At 27.0% G+C, this 15,612-nt stretch overlaps 1 protein-coding gene across 1 annotated transcript; it reads right to left on the bottom strand.

Moving 5' to 3' along the window:
- Positions 1–1,606: 1,606 nt before the first annotated feature.
- On the bottom strand, positions 1,607–7,300 carry LOC132926560 (piwi-like protein Siwi). The gene is made up of 12 exons (XM_060990930.1): positions 7,060–7,300; positions 5,077–5,219; positions 4,976–5,015; positions 4,739–4,881; positions 4,638–4,677; positions 3,239–3,450; positions 2,813–2,998; positions 2,673–2,749; positions 2,487–2,601; positions 2,088–2,377; positions 1,876–2,030; positions 1,607–1,812 (listed from the first exon to the last, which is right to left on the bottom strand). The coding sequence occupies exons 2-12, from the start codon at positions 5,209–5,211 to the stop codon at positions 1,715–1,717; spliced, it is 1,491 nt and encodes a 496-aa protein (XP_060846913.1). The 5' UTR covers positions 5,212–5,219; positions 7,060–7,300; the 3' UTR covers positions 1,607–1,714.
- Between the last annotated feature and the right edge of the window lie 8,312 nt (positions 7,301–15,612).

The following is a 15,612-nucleotide window of genomic DNA, read 5'->3' as shown; positions in this document are numbered from 1 at the left end:
GTTGATAGTTCACAAAATAACTTTTATTAAAAATAGTGACACTACACTAGTAATTCAGTATAAATTACAGTATAATATGAACTAAGGTAGTGTAACCTTAAGGTTAAACGATTATGCTTAGTCAGAATAGCCATAAGTGATTCCAAACTAAATAATCTCCTCATTGGCTCAACCACATGTCTACATCAGTTACTGCAGTTACTGTTGTTCTTTGTTATCAAAAATTAAAAAAAAAATTAATTAATTTTTAAATTTTTCTAAATAATAACTCATTAGCTAAATAGTCACTGGTTAAGTAAAAAAATTGATTTAAAATAATAATCAAATTATTCATAGTCTCAATACTAATTTGTGCCATTATTCAACATACTTGTGTTGTAGTATGCATTAGGTAGTGCGGGCGCGCTAATCAAAATATGCTACAAATCATTTTATGATTGTACTTAAGTACTTTCTTTACATATAAAACATAATATACCTATTATACAATATTTTCACAAATAAAACATGAAATGTTTCTGATAAAATATTCTATTGAATTCTTATTCATAATAAATTATTTAATACTAGGAAGTGTGGGTCATGCAAAGCTAAAAATTGTAAAAAAAATACTAGCAATTCATTATTTGGTTGTATGATGAATGACTTCTGCAACCAGGCACTGTTACTAATGATGATCACCAAACACCCAGACACCAGCGATTGATCACTGAACTATTCAACTATCACTGGTTTAGGGGAAGGGATCTGGCTGTTCTGGCAACTCAGTTGGTATGCATAAAGTGGGTCAACTTAAACTAAATAGAATATAGTTGTGCTGATTAAACTATTCTTTATAACAGAATCTAAAATATTTAGTATAATGTACAGAGGTAAATAAAAATGTACATCACCCCTGCATGAGTAAATCTCATATCTAACACCATACTAACATAATATAACATAATATGTCATGATTATTATTGTATTAAGCAAATGATAAAACTACTGATAATTTGTGAATCAGTTATAAAAACCTTATTTGCTAATTGTTCGTGTATTTTCCGCTATTAACTATCTCCAAGATTAGTATTAATATTGTTTAAAATCTGTACCAAATATATTATGTACCTAAACAATTTTTTTGTAAATACACTTACTGAAAAATATTTAGTTTGAATAGTCAAATGAGACAAAAGTAAGAGATTTCATTTTATAATTTATTTTCATAAAATGTTATTCTATTTAACTATCTATTTAAATAATAAAGATAAAGCGAACAAAACTGTGCACACCATATTTTTCACTACACTTTGTTCCAAATAAGAAGACGTATGCCAAATTACGTTCTGTTTGCCATCAAAATTAAATTGTGCGATAGCTGAGACACACATAAACACCAATTAATAAATAATTATATAAGTAATGATTTGACAGTTATTGTAAGAATAATACACATATTTAAAAAGATACAATCTATAAAACTTTATTCAATAATATAAAAAATATTAATAGTAGTTGTTGACATTTTTTAATAGCAATAATGTTGTCAAATGTTAAAATTAATATTATCCAAATAATATGAAAAATAGCTTTTCTTAAAGTTAAAAAAAAAACCGGTAATTTATCATACAATATTATTAAAAATAAATAAAATGAAAATATTTAAATATTAATTCATAAAAAGAATTAATAAGTTGAATCCCTTATTCTTTAAGCATACAAAAACTATATATTACAATTTGCAATTCATTTGTATAGTAATCTTGGTGCATACGAGTATTGAAAAGTTGTTTTTATGCACATTTTTCAACAGTACTACTTGGAATGGTACTGAAAACAAGTATTTATGAAAAATACATACAACAATAAATTATAAATATATAAGAAATGTACCTGCTCTATCAATACATAGTTTACGTTTAATCAAACTATAAATATCATCAGGTGCTGATGGAATAACACATAAAATCAATGTTGGATTCGATTCATTGATTACTTGTTCAATATGCGTTAAAAATGTATTGACTCGGCCATCATTCATGGGAACTCTAAAAATTATACTTGTAGTAAGTTTTTAAGAAAATATTACATTAAAAAATATTTACATGACAGGCCTAGATAATGTAAATGTTATTCCTTGCGCAGCCTTTAAAAAAGATTGAGCACATGCATCAACTTCTTTACAACAGTCTCTCGGAGCTAAAATAACCCAATGCTTCACAATTGCAGAGGTGAACATTGGTAAAGCACGTAAATGCCTTGTCCAGTCTGTTTCATTACCACCATTATACCCTCGAGTACGACTAAGAATCGGTTCTGGTGGTAAAGTTCGAGCAGTTAGTTCAACAAGTCTATTACTTAATGTCAGATTCCATTCCTTCAATTTAGTAACAAACTAAATAACATAATTATTGTAATCAATTAAAAAATGTTTGCAAAAATTGAATTAGAATAAAAACAAATGTATAATGTATCATAAGTTAAATAGAATGAAAATAACTTACATCAAGTGTATTTCTATCATCAAGGCGATTTGCCAAATTTGTAAGTCTATCTATGCGTTCTTTGGGAATCAAAGGGGTATCTATAGCCATATCTTTCATAGGTGTGTAATTATTTCTGTAATTTAAAACAATTGTTTACAAATAAGTTTGATAAGAATTAAGTTAAGTTAATTTTAAATGGACTACCTGTGTTGTACCAATGGTTTGCCAATGGTTGTTTCGTATCCTGGCCAATGTTGAAGCTTGTGTAGAACCTTATCAATCTAAAGCAATTATAAGGAGTCAGAAAAATAATAAACAAAATATTTTTGGAATAAGAAATGTACTTTAGCTCGTGAATTGTAAAAGCCATTTCCATCTAATGTTAGACTCAGCTGTCGAAGGGAATTACATACAAGTAAGTTGAACACTTGAATGTTGGCGTTATCCCCAGTTTCTATTACATTTGTAAATTTCACTGTAATAACAACCTTTTGATCATCTTGGTGACGTATAGATGTAAGATCAAAAGTCTAAGTCAAAATATTGAAATTAATATAATATCATAAAGTTTGGTTGCTTAAATAATCATTAAACATTATTTTACAAACAACCCTTAACATAATTTAGCGGCTATCATTTAATCAATTATAAAAAAAAAAATTGCTACCTATTAAATTATTCCTGATTTCTTATAATCTAATATCATGAAAACAATAATCAATAAAATATAAAAACATTTAATAGATTATATTTTACTTTTAACAACTTACTGGTGGATCATATCGACTTCCAGAAAACAACATTGAACCATCAAATAAATATATTCCCAAACGTTCTCGGTGCTGACATAATAAGTCTCTTTTAGTATCAATTCTATCTTCTTCAGGATTGAAATAAATTTTATACTGATACAAACACCAATTTGTAAACGAAGGGATTTGAAAATAATTTGCCAACAATTTTACTGGCTGCCCAGAACTTCCTGAGAAAAAGATATCATATTTATAATATAAATAGTATTAATATGCAGATATCATAATACATTAGAAACTCGTTTAATTAACACTGTCATTGACTATGTCATAAAATGGGCAAAAAAATATAAATACATTCCCTAAGAACAATTATATTCATTTATATTATAAAAGTGCTTGTATAGACTATAGACCAAAGAAATTGTACAAATTGGTTTCATAAGTGTGTGCACCTCAACAAACAGCACTGCGGCTTATGGTTAGTTTTTAGTTAGGGCTTGTTATTAAATTTTCAATGTAATTAATAATAAAATAAAAATTTGTTATAATGTAATAATACATATTTCAGTTTTCTAAATTGCTGAGAACATTGTTTTAAATGTATATATAGTTTTAAATAATGCACAATCAGTTTTTCCAATATTATAATATTTTATATACCTGATAATGATAGTAAATTTATTAAATTATTCTATTAAATCTTATTTTTTTAAATAGATACCATTATTATTTTAAGTACTTACAGATAATTTAAAATTAATGATCTTTGTCTTGGGAGGAAAAATATTTCTTAGCATGTTTATTATAAATTAAAACCCTGATACAAATTAAAACTAGGTTGCATGAAAAATTGATCAATATAATGGTAAAATAAATTGGACCAGTCATGGAGACACTAAATATTCAAGAGGCAATTAGCTATTAGTTAATAATCATTAGCCATCACTATTAATTTGTTTAATTTTTAAAGTGATTATTATTCTCATATGCAACCCAGTACTAGTATTTTAAAATTATAATGCTTATGTAAATTATTATACATTAATAATATATTTAAAAGTTTATTTAAATTATATCTTATACTGTTTTCCAACTTTTCCTAATGAAGATTCAGGTCTTGGTATCCTAAAATATTCAATATTAATTTGTCTTTGTCCTCATACTGCAACACGCCCTAAAGGTACAAGTGTATCTTCTAAGTTTTTATAAATGTAAAAAAATTATTATTATAAGTTATCTATGAAATTAAAAAAAAAAATTAATTAAACTAAAACAAATTGTTGAATTATATAATAACAAGAATAACTTCAATATTAAGTTATTAAGTATAAACAAGAACTTGAATTTATAGAATTTAAGACAATATTAATATACATAATACATACAAGAGCTTGATATATAAATAATGTATTACCTGCACCCAAAGTGTTAATTCCTCCCGTAATGTGTTGCATCTTTAAAAAACATTGCATATAAATGTATGTAAGTAGTATAAAATTTCAAAAGGATTCTTACTCTTGCTATTGGGTTTTGCCTATGAGCTGTATTTTTATATCTGAATACTGCAGGTCTTGGTCCAATAAGCCTAGAGGCTCTTAGCTGCGGGGCACCAGCAGCACGTGGCTGCATCTGACGAGATGGACGTAGCATAGGTACACCTGTAATTGGTTTTGCAGTGATTATGTAGAAAATTTAAGAAAATTTTAATATACATAATACATACAAGAGCTTGATATATAAATAATGTATTACCTGCACCCAAAGTGTTAATTCCTCCCGTAATGTGTTGCATCTTTAAAAAACATTGCATATAAATGTATGTAAGTAGTATAAAATTTCAAAAGGATTCTTACTCTTGCTATTGGATTTTGCCTATGAGCTGTATTGTCATAGCTGAATACTACAGGTCTTGGTCCAATAAGCCTAGGGGCTATTAGCTGCGGGGCACCAGCAGCACGTGGTTGTATCTGACGAGATGGACGTTGCATAGCTATACCTGTAATTGGTGTTTGTAGTGATTATGTAGAAAATTTAAGCCTAGGTCCTCCAACTCCCTGAGAAAACCCCTGTTAATTTGTTGGTAATTGAGGAAATCCACCTGATAAATCAGGTTGATTTGTTGCTACTTGAGGACTTCCACGAGCTTTTCCCCTTGAAGGTCTAATTTGATCTATTTAAAATTATTCTACTAAAATCAGTTTTTATTTCTAAAAGTTTAACTAAGAATAAAATATAGCATGTGCTCTATAGATCATTTAAAGTTGGGTGGACATATGAAAAAAAATTGAATTATGAAATATTTGATGAACATTTGTAAAGCAAAAATAATATTATAAATACTATACTCTACCTTAAGCATATAAAAATGATCATCACAATTCATACCTAACAACTAAGTTTATATATTATGTGTATTACAAAGACTGATTTCTAGACACCCAATCTTAAGTTATTTTTTTGGGTCAGGCTAAATTTTATTAGATGCATTCAATTAGGTACAAATAGTTATTGACTTTAAAATAGATTACTTATTCTATAACCAATGGTAAAGATGTGCAAAGCCTTGATTTTGGTAAAATATTATAGCACTATATTTTAAGTATTTGCTTTATTTATATAAATAAACTAAATGGTTATACTTATAATAATACAATATGTTAATAATCAGGTCCATACTGAAAATCCAATACAAATCTTGAACACTATTTCTGCCCTTCAAGAAAAATTTTAATTTAGAAATTAATTCTTACTACCTATATAGGTTATTATAATTAAAATTAAACATATTTTATTATTTCAACATTGGAACACAAATATTTGTACTTAAATGCCTAATTAATATAAAAATAAACTTTTTTTTCATGTACATTGTATATTAATTTACCTTTTTTGAGTATATTATTTTTTAAATAAATTAATTAATAACAATTTCATTTTGTTCACTGTTATGAAATAATATATTTATACATATTGTTATTTAATTTATATTATGAGTTATTGGTTAAATAAGTCCATAATCAGTGATTGTTTTTAATTGAATTTGGCCGATTCAAACTATATGTGTAGAATGGAAATTGGGATATTTTATAAGCTGAAAGTAAGAGAGCACAATCCGGTATTTGTAACTAAAACGTTCAGATTTAATATGTTCCAAAAGTTAGCCGTATTTAATATTCACTAATATGATAATTAAATAAATATTTTAATATTAATTTATTTCATGGCTTTTTAGCAAATAGCAATGTCCTTTACGGCACGAAAGAAAAATAATAAGCACCGCGTTTAAGAGGACGTAGAATCCGCATGTGTTGTCTCCGTCTTACACACGTGCGACATGGGAAATTTTCGTTCACCATTTTCAATATTGTGCTGTTAGTTTTGATATTAGAGTGAACTGACACTAAAATTTAAAGGTAAGATAATTATCAATAAAAGACTACGTGGAGCCTGGATAATTATCTTACCTTTAAATTTTATAATAGGTCAGTCGCACGTGTGTAAGACGGAGACAACACATGCAGGTTCTACGTCCTCTTAAAAAAAAAGTAATACAAAAAAATGTTGGAGCATTAATATTCAAAGGGAGATAATAGTATTTATAAAAGGATAATATTATGTCTAAATATTGTCTCAAATAAATTTAAATTAAAAAAAAAATTTAAAGGTCAAACAATAATATTAAAATATTAAATGGATCACGTCAAACCTTCAAAAATATTAATATTTCTAATAAAGTAATATTTACGCAAAAATTACTCGAAAAATCATACGAATGAGTTCTCTATTACATTGCGTCGATATCCTCTTAAAACAAATAAATAAAACGTATAACATACCTTTTACGATGAAAACGTCGGTGACGAATAAAAATTTCAGTACAAGTGTCGAAAAGTGCGACTCGAAAACAACTGACGGGTGAAGACGAAACAGTCTCAGAGCACAGTGCTGGACGGAACCGGTTTGCACTCAGTGCCCTCTGCAGGAATTCATAATACGGGAAGGGCCGTCGAGCGTATCGTAGCGCTCGACACGGGCAACGGAGACGATTGCAACTCTGTGGTTTTGGAAGTGGGCACGGCCCGCGGGTACGGGGCGACGTTGATTTGATTCATAGAATCATTCATATTATTATTTATATTATTATCATTATTATAAGTTTGGTTATTTTTTGGTGCTCATGCTGTAAAATGTATTCAAAAACATTAATCGAAACCCATTCTGCCATGTCGTCGTCCTGGTCCTTTAGACCTATAATAATTCCGCAGCAGAAATATAAAATAAGCCGGTGCAGTTGACTCGAGAGTCGAGAGGATGTACTGACACTAGATTTTGTTTTCTTTCTCTAGCTATTACGCAGTATAAACAAAATGCATTACCGCAAAACCATTGTTTATGTTTTTGAATAATATTGGTAGCAAATTACTTGTTGTAAAAATTACAATATAATAATATATACTCGTAATATGTATTATGTGTATTGTATATACTTAAAATAGTTAAAATATAATAAAAATAATACAAAACCGATACGTTAAACCTTTTAAAAATATTATTGTATGTGGTTTACCATACTTCAATACTAATGAAAAATTGTATAATATGTACTTGAATATTTCATAAAAATATTATTTCGAATTAAGTATTTAAAATGCTATTAAATTACCGTTCATTCATTACATGTATGGCCTTATGAGGCCTTATTACACGCATTAAAAATTCTACTAATATAATATAGTATTAAAGTATTAATTATTAAGTATTATTAAGTATTATTTTTTACGTATACTAAAAATTAAAAACAAACACAGATTAAACCTCGAAATCGAAACATACACTACTAATACGACATCTTATCGCATGTCTACTTTTTGGATATCCGTAATAAAAATATTGACGATAAGATATTAGGTATATGATATTCAAAATCGAATATTAAAATTTTATTTAGAAATTAGTTGTCAATATGTGTGCGAAAAACGTGATACATGAAAATGATTACGATAGATATTCCGATATAGGAAAAGTGAAACTGAGATTAAAATATGCAATGCTGTTGCTGTTGTTTTTATTATAATACTGACTATTTTCGTAAAATGTCATTGTACATTTTTTCACAGTCCAGCCAGAAATCTTCAATGTTTTATTAGCGGTTGTAAGTTACTATATTAATAATTTATAATTTTATCTTGATTATAGAGAATAATTTAAGATTCTGGGCGGAATCTTCGTATTGGTTTTATAATGATACGTGTCTTATGTGTACCTATGTGTGTGTGTTTCCGAACGCATGTATGCCGCCTCTTTTAGGAACAATTAAAACGAAAATGCTTCAATAGTTCAATTTTAAAATTTAAAAGTGATATCTGGTAAACAGTAGCACAAACTAGATTTATGTAATTCAAAAGTAAAAATTGCAGTACTAAAGAAAAAAATACACACATCACTTTACAACAATCGATTTTGTTTTTTTTATTGTTATATATAAAAATTAACAACCGCATTTAAACATGACATTTTCATAAAATATGAATATGCAGATATGGATATATTCAAAATATTTTGAATCTTTTTGAGTTTTGTCCAAGCACTAAGCAGTGATAAAGTCCACGACGGTCGACGAGTATTAGTTCGTAAAGTTGGGAGAGGCTATAGGCAAGCTGTTATCATAAACTGGTATTTATTTTATACGATTCAATGAGGAAATACGACTTTATTTGGAGGGAAAAAGTAAGCATTTTCGAATTGTGTTATTTGACACATTTTACGAAGACTTAGATTTCGTAATAGGTTGTTTTCGACTTTAGTAACTCATGTGTCTTCCTTTAAATTGATTTTCATAGCGACTAAATCGAATGTTAGAACACAAAGCGCATAATATAACATACTAATATGTCGTAACTCGTAACTATAATATTATATAGTCGTACTTGTCATGGTTTAGTGTAACTACACTTAAAATACGCAATGATATACGTAGGTTTTCAATTTCCATTGTAACGCGCCGTAGTGACAAAGGCGAGATCAAATACAAAATCGAAGAGTACCTTACCGAAAATCAACAATGAGACATGAGTAAACTGTACACTATATATAGTTATAAATAGGGCTCGGATTTATATGTATTTATGAAACCAAAATATGTATTTACGTTAGTAAAATATGTACATAAATATGTGCTAAAAAAATTACAATTTATGATAACAGCCATTTTTAAATTTTTAAATTAAAAAGATCTTCGATTTGGTCGTAAAATTGCCTTATACCGACTAAATGATCTTTCGGCTTCCACTGATGTTATTGGACAGTATTACATTTTGACTATGTCTGAAGGAGCAAGTTATATCTACCGTAGATTAAATTCAATAATTGGTATTATTTTGTTACTATTTTGTACTTTTGGGAAATTGTTTGTATTGTAAAATACAATCGTACATAATTAATAATTATTAAAAAGTCGTAAATGAACAAATTGTCAAAATATGTAGGAAAAAATATAAATCCGAGCCCTAGTTATAAATTATATTAAAATAACCGAAACTGTGTGTCTGAATCGACGTGTCTTATCGTCACGATAAAAAAAAAACGTTTTCTTAGTGTAGTGTACGGTCCAGCAACCCTCACCCACACCCAGCCACCCTGACTATAAGATTGTCCCGAAAACCGACCGATACGTAGAAAACGGTGAAGAACGCAGGCAAGATAAAAATTCGTATTGTTGCTGAGATACCAATATCCATTGTCACGGGCACGTATAGTTTTTTTTTCCGTCTCATCGGCGCCGTTCGATGTTCCAGCTGTGAATGGACGTGTTTTATTCTAAAACTCCATTATATTATTATAGGATGTAGTTCAAAAGTGTCACTGCGTTAGGTACAGTGCTGGAATGTATTATTCCCTGATTTTATATACAGTATCATTCGATGGCCCATACAGAGTCGTATAGGCCATTATTATAGGCGTATTGTACAGATATTTTTTTCATTTATAAAATATAAGAGTATACAATTTAATGACAATTCTGAAGAAGGTCGAAACAAGTCGATTTCGCAGTACTCGTGTATTATTGTTATATTGTATTGAATTGAATAAAATCTTGGTATGTCGATCCGCTGTATAGAATAGATTTAGAGTGTATACGTATTCAGTTATTCAGTAGAGACTAAAATATTTACCACTTATGCCCGTATAGAAGATAAATTTGGCCTCTTACCTACCACTCAGATAATAATAGTTTCACAAATAGCTATGACTTGTAAATCTGTTTAGCATTTATCTATAACTCGGACCATAGTTCTAATTGTAGCCTACTTTTGTACCTACTTTATACATGTTAGTTAACATGAACCAGGAACCACCATACCAAAAATAGAAAAATAATATAGATATGCATTGAAGAAAATATAAAATTAATATGATTTATGAAGCATTTTACGAAAAACGATATTTTAATTGGATACACAAAAAACTGTTTTTTTTTTTTTTGCTTATCAATTGTCAATTATAATTTATAATTATAATCAGCTGATCAAACTATTGCTAAATTATTTAGTTTATACTTTATACCATTAACTTAACAATTAAATGTCATTATAATTAACTATAGATACCTAACCATCTAATAATGATTAAAATGGTAAGCAATTGGGGCATGGGTATCGCTTTGCTACACATTGGACATCGTCGATATCGAGTGGGTCACTATTATAAGTTTGTTAAATTTGAATTCAATGATATATCATTGTATACGAAAAACGATTCTAATCGGAAACGGTCTATCAGCCTATATATCACAATGATATTTTTATCTGATACAAGTACATACCTAATTATTTAAGTACTTAATTGATTTTACTTTTAAAATTTTAGAAGGATAATATAATTATTTTCGAAATTATTACATTTATTATATTATTAGTATTTAATTGTTATAATAATATATATTTAATATTTATAGGTACTTTATTATATTATTTTATATTATTTAAAATTTTACAACATTGACCTGTAAATACCGTAAAGTAATTAAAACATATTATTAATATTAACATATTGAATAATATTTTAAAATAAATTAAAAATGTTCTTTATAGTGAAATCCACAATATTATAAAATATATAAAAGTTTAAATTATGAAGAATAATGTTTTTAAATTATAAAAAAATAATAAATATATAGTTTTGGATGTTTTATTTAAAACATTTGGGGAGTAGTGAGTATACAATCTATATATTATTTTGTTAAATTCTAGTATAAAGAATACTGGCTCCTTTCCGGATTAAAACCATAAATTAATAATATAATAATATATTTTTAATATACCTCCCGACGCGCTATGTATCTGAGTATAAAATGCCAATGTAGCTGTGATATGCAGAAATATCTACGGCGACAGTAAGTTTTGCTGATATAAGTACATTTATCCATGTACTCATATAATACGTGTCGTACTGTCGTTTGATTCTCCAACACAATCAAAATGTCTGTAGGTGGTAGGTACTATACCAAAAACATTTCCTTTTAATTTGCCTTCTAGCATGCAGATAATGTGGTTCGTATACAAATGTACGGCGAGCGTCAGTCTCCAGCGACCAGCATTGACATAAAACTAAGTTTTGTTTAGGTATTCTTTTGGAAATAAGCGTTCAGCAGTGTGTTGGGTAAGTCCTTTACGGATTACAGATATAGGTTGACAGTTTGAAGAACTCTAATAATAAATAGGTTTCTTATTATTGTACTTTTATTTAAGGAAAATTATACGTCTACAATTGTATCATATTATTCTATGTATTGACTAGGTATGAACTATAAAGTATGTTACAAACTTCACTTTCGCAGTCTCACAGACAATTTGTAAAGATACTACTTTTAATAGGTAAATCGGTTCCTCTGAAGACAAACACCGAAAAGTCCTATGTGACTTTTAAGAAGGTGAACAAATGGATACCGTTCTACTGTATGGTCATTATAACGGATGTGTAAAAATTCAAATTCAATGATAGATTATTGTATGTGAAAAACGATTCTGAGCAGAGATGGTCTATCAGCCTTTATCATTAAATTTATTTCATATTATGTTTTAATATCGTTCTTTAATGGTAATGTAACTTATTTTACTATTAGTAATATAGTATAATTTTAATAATTTATGTCGAAAACATCGCATTTGAAAATTATCATTATGTGTAGAAAATATAAAAATATACATAAGTGTTTTAAGTCCCCGTGAATAATGTTTTTGAACTATGACAAAATAATGAATAACACATTTTAGAAATAATAAAAAAAATGATGTAAAACATAAATATAATTATTAGAAAAATCAATTATTTTATTTTTTTTATATAAATTATATACATTTTTGTTTTGGCCGAAAAGGGAATCGGCATTTTTTAAATTTAGTCGAAAAGTGAATCGGCCGAAAAGGGAAAGGTACGTTTTTGAACGAAAGGGGAAAGGTCGTTTTCTGTCGAAAAGGGAATAGACCGTAAAGGGAAGGGTACATTTTTGGTCGAAAACGGCTATGACCGTTCCGCGATTTAAATTTTTACCTGACCGCACACATTTTCACGTTTCCTATATTATATAATGTTTGACTGTGCAAAGTGATCCAAAACTATTTTTAAACTGATTAAACTTTATCTTAATAACAAAAATCTGCACTCTAAATCTACTATACAACAGATTAGCTTCCATCGTTCTACTTTTTAATACGTTAATCGGCGCATTTACATTTTAAACCGGGTATAAAACTTAAATCCATGAAAATAAAAAATGTCTAACCTATATTTATTTATATGTGCATCGTAATTCTCAAAAAAAATATATTATAAGAGTGTTTACCGGCATTTAACAGTAGTTAGTTATAAATGAGTGCCAATAAAATTTGACGTAAAAAATGTATAAAAGTTTGAAAAAAGGATTATAAATAAAAAATCAAGGAGTCACTGCGTATAGGTGCCGAGTATACTCGTCATTGAGTAGATTTCTATAATGGATTAGTTAAATTAAATTCCCATTATAATATTAGGTATATAGGTACAAAAAATGATTTCCTAATGTAAGACTATATTTCTAAGGATATTTTATAATATTTTATTTTATGTATATTAATTTTATTTATATTTGCTGTCTTACTGACTATTTGAAACGTGAACTGCTGGACGTAAATTTTTAATGTCAAGCGTTTGTAAGTTGTATCACAATGAGATGGAGACAACAAATACACACAATGATTATATATCTTTATTTACACACTTCATTGCGGTCGATCGTACATTTACCCACTTGTATATGACGCTATATAAGATATAATATTATTATACCCATCCGATTCTCGGAAGGAAAATTAATATAATATATTATATTTTTTTTAATTAATTTTATCGTGTACAAGCTGTAGCAAGGTAACTGGTTACTATATAAGACCCGGATTAAGGGGCACTGTATACTGTTCTGATATTATTTTTATTAAAATATATCTGAAATCTGAAATAGTAAATTAAAGCCGATATAAAATTATTTTATAATAATATGATTATTTTATATTTTTTGTATATCTAACATACATATTGTTTTTACTTATTCGCACATATAAGTACACGGAAATATTATTGATATGTCTGATTATGATTTATTAATGTTTGTTTTAGTAACTATATTATGTTCTGTTTGATTTTTAATAACAATTAACTGTAAAGGTTTATTAATATTATTATTATTATCGTTAACATTTTAACAAGTTAATATTAAGTAAAAGCTATACATATGAATGTGTGATCATTTTAACTGAAACAATATAGGTAGCTACGTAGTACGTACAACAAAAACACTTCGTGTAAAAAACGGCTAAGTAAAAAAAAAAAAACCAGATCTTTAAGCACTATATAAAGATGTTATCTAAATAAATGCTAAGTAAATAATTTAATTAAAGTACTCTTATTTTGTTTTAATAATTTATTTACTTGGCGAGAAATTATTTTGAGTAGAAATGTTCATTATAATATTTTAAATTATAATGAACTTTTAATGCCTTTTGTTTATTTTTTTCACGTTATTTCTTGTGCCGCGTCATATAAAGTACTTACTATATAATTTCTCGCCGAGTAAAAAAATTATTGAAACAAAATAAGTGTACTTTAAATCAATTTACTTAGCATTTATTTATGATATCACATCTTTATAGTGCTTAAAGAACTGTTTTTTTTACTTAGCCGTTTTCTACACGTAGTTTGACCTTAAAGAATAACGCCAAAACCCACGAATACAAAAATCTAGTTCTACTACAGTCTACAAAAAACAATGTTAAATATCAATAAAATTATGTTTAACATTTTTAAGTCTAACGAAAAATTATAGTTGTTTACAATTTCATTAAATTATTCATTAAAACACTTTAAAAGAATCTCAAATATTGGTAGCTATATACATTTTATAAATTTATTTAAAATATTACTCTACACAAATATTGTAAATTGAGATAATGATTGGATTCATTTTTAACTTTTGACTTTAAATTTGTAATACTAATATTAAATATTTATTATGTTTATGTAAATTTAAAGTATTACATTTTTACTCAACAATATCAGTCTAGTAATAAATAATATTGTTTTCTAAAAATAAAATCTATTCAACAACGCTATTTACAAAATTTTGATTTTGTTGAATGTGTACTATCAATAATCACCATGTGTAAAATTTAATAATCTATTAAATATACAATTCGATTGTTCAATGTTAATAATTGAGGAAATAAGTTTATTCTAATTGATTTTATACCTGTATGTTCAATAAAATAATTATTTTCATTCATCTACTATAAACAATTTGGAATTCATTAAACAATTAATGTATGTATATTTTTTAACTGCAGTTAAAATCTAAATTATGAACAGTTAAATAATTTTTGATATTACAGGTTATATTTTTTTATGTATAAATTGTTTGGATTAATATTTGTATTTTCATTAATTTTAAATAGTAATAATTTAGTATTGACTATACAAATAAAATTTTTGGTAGATAGCTAAATCGATGATTATGAATGCAAATAAAACACAGTATTAAAATATGTCAATCAATATCGTTATATATTAAATAAACACCAATATAATGTATAAAATATGATTCTGAAATTATGTCGGAATGACTAATTTCCATGACTTGTTCAAAATAATTTAATATTATAAAATCCCTTATTATACATCAAATTTAAACTTAATAATTATAACATAAACAGTGCTTTAGTTTAAAAACTGGTGGTCAATAAAAATTATGGTAAATATAATACCTAATACTAAAGTACATTTTAAAAATTAAATTTACCTTAACAGTGTACGGAATTGGACAGTGATCCTCACACAAACAAAAAAAGGAACAATTCTTAAGA

This window comes from Rhopalosiphum padi, chromosome 3, assembly GCF_020882245.1.
Source record: "Rhopalosiphum padi isolate XX-2018 chromosome 3, ASM2088224v1, whole genome shotgun sequence".
NCBI lineage: Eukaryota > Metazoa > Arthropoda > Insecta > Hemiptera > Aphididae > Rhopalosiphum > Rhopalosiphum padi.
This window is presented reverse-complemented; position numbering and strand designations above follow the sequence as displayed.

Bases quoted from the DNA above. Each gene is read 5' to 3' on its own strand.
- LOC132926560 (XM_060990930.1), bottom strand. From the start codon at position 5,211: ATGCAACGTCCATCTCGTCAGATACAACCACGTGCTGCTGGTGCCCCG. The intron at 2,999-3,238 runs GTAAGTTGTTAA...ATTTTGACTTAG, and splicing joins GAAGTCGATATGATCCACCA to ACTTTTGATCTTACATCTAT. The intron at 2,031-2,087 runs GTAAATATTTTT...TATAATTTTTAG, and splicing joins ACATTATCTAGGCCTGTCAT to AGTTCCCATGAATGATGGCC.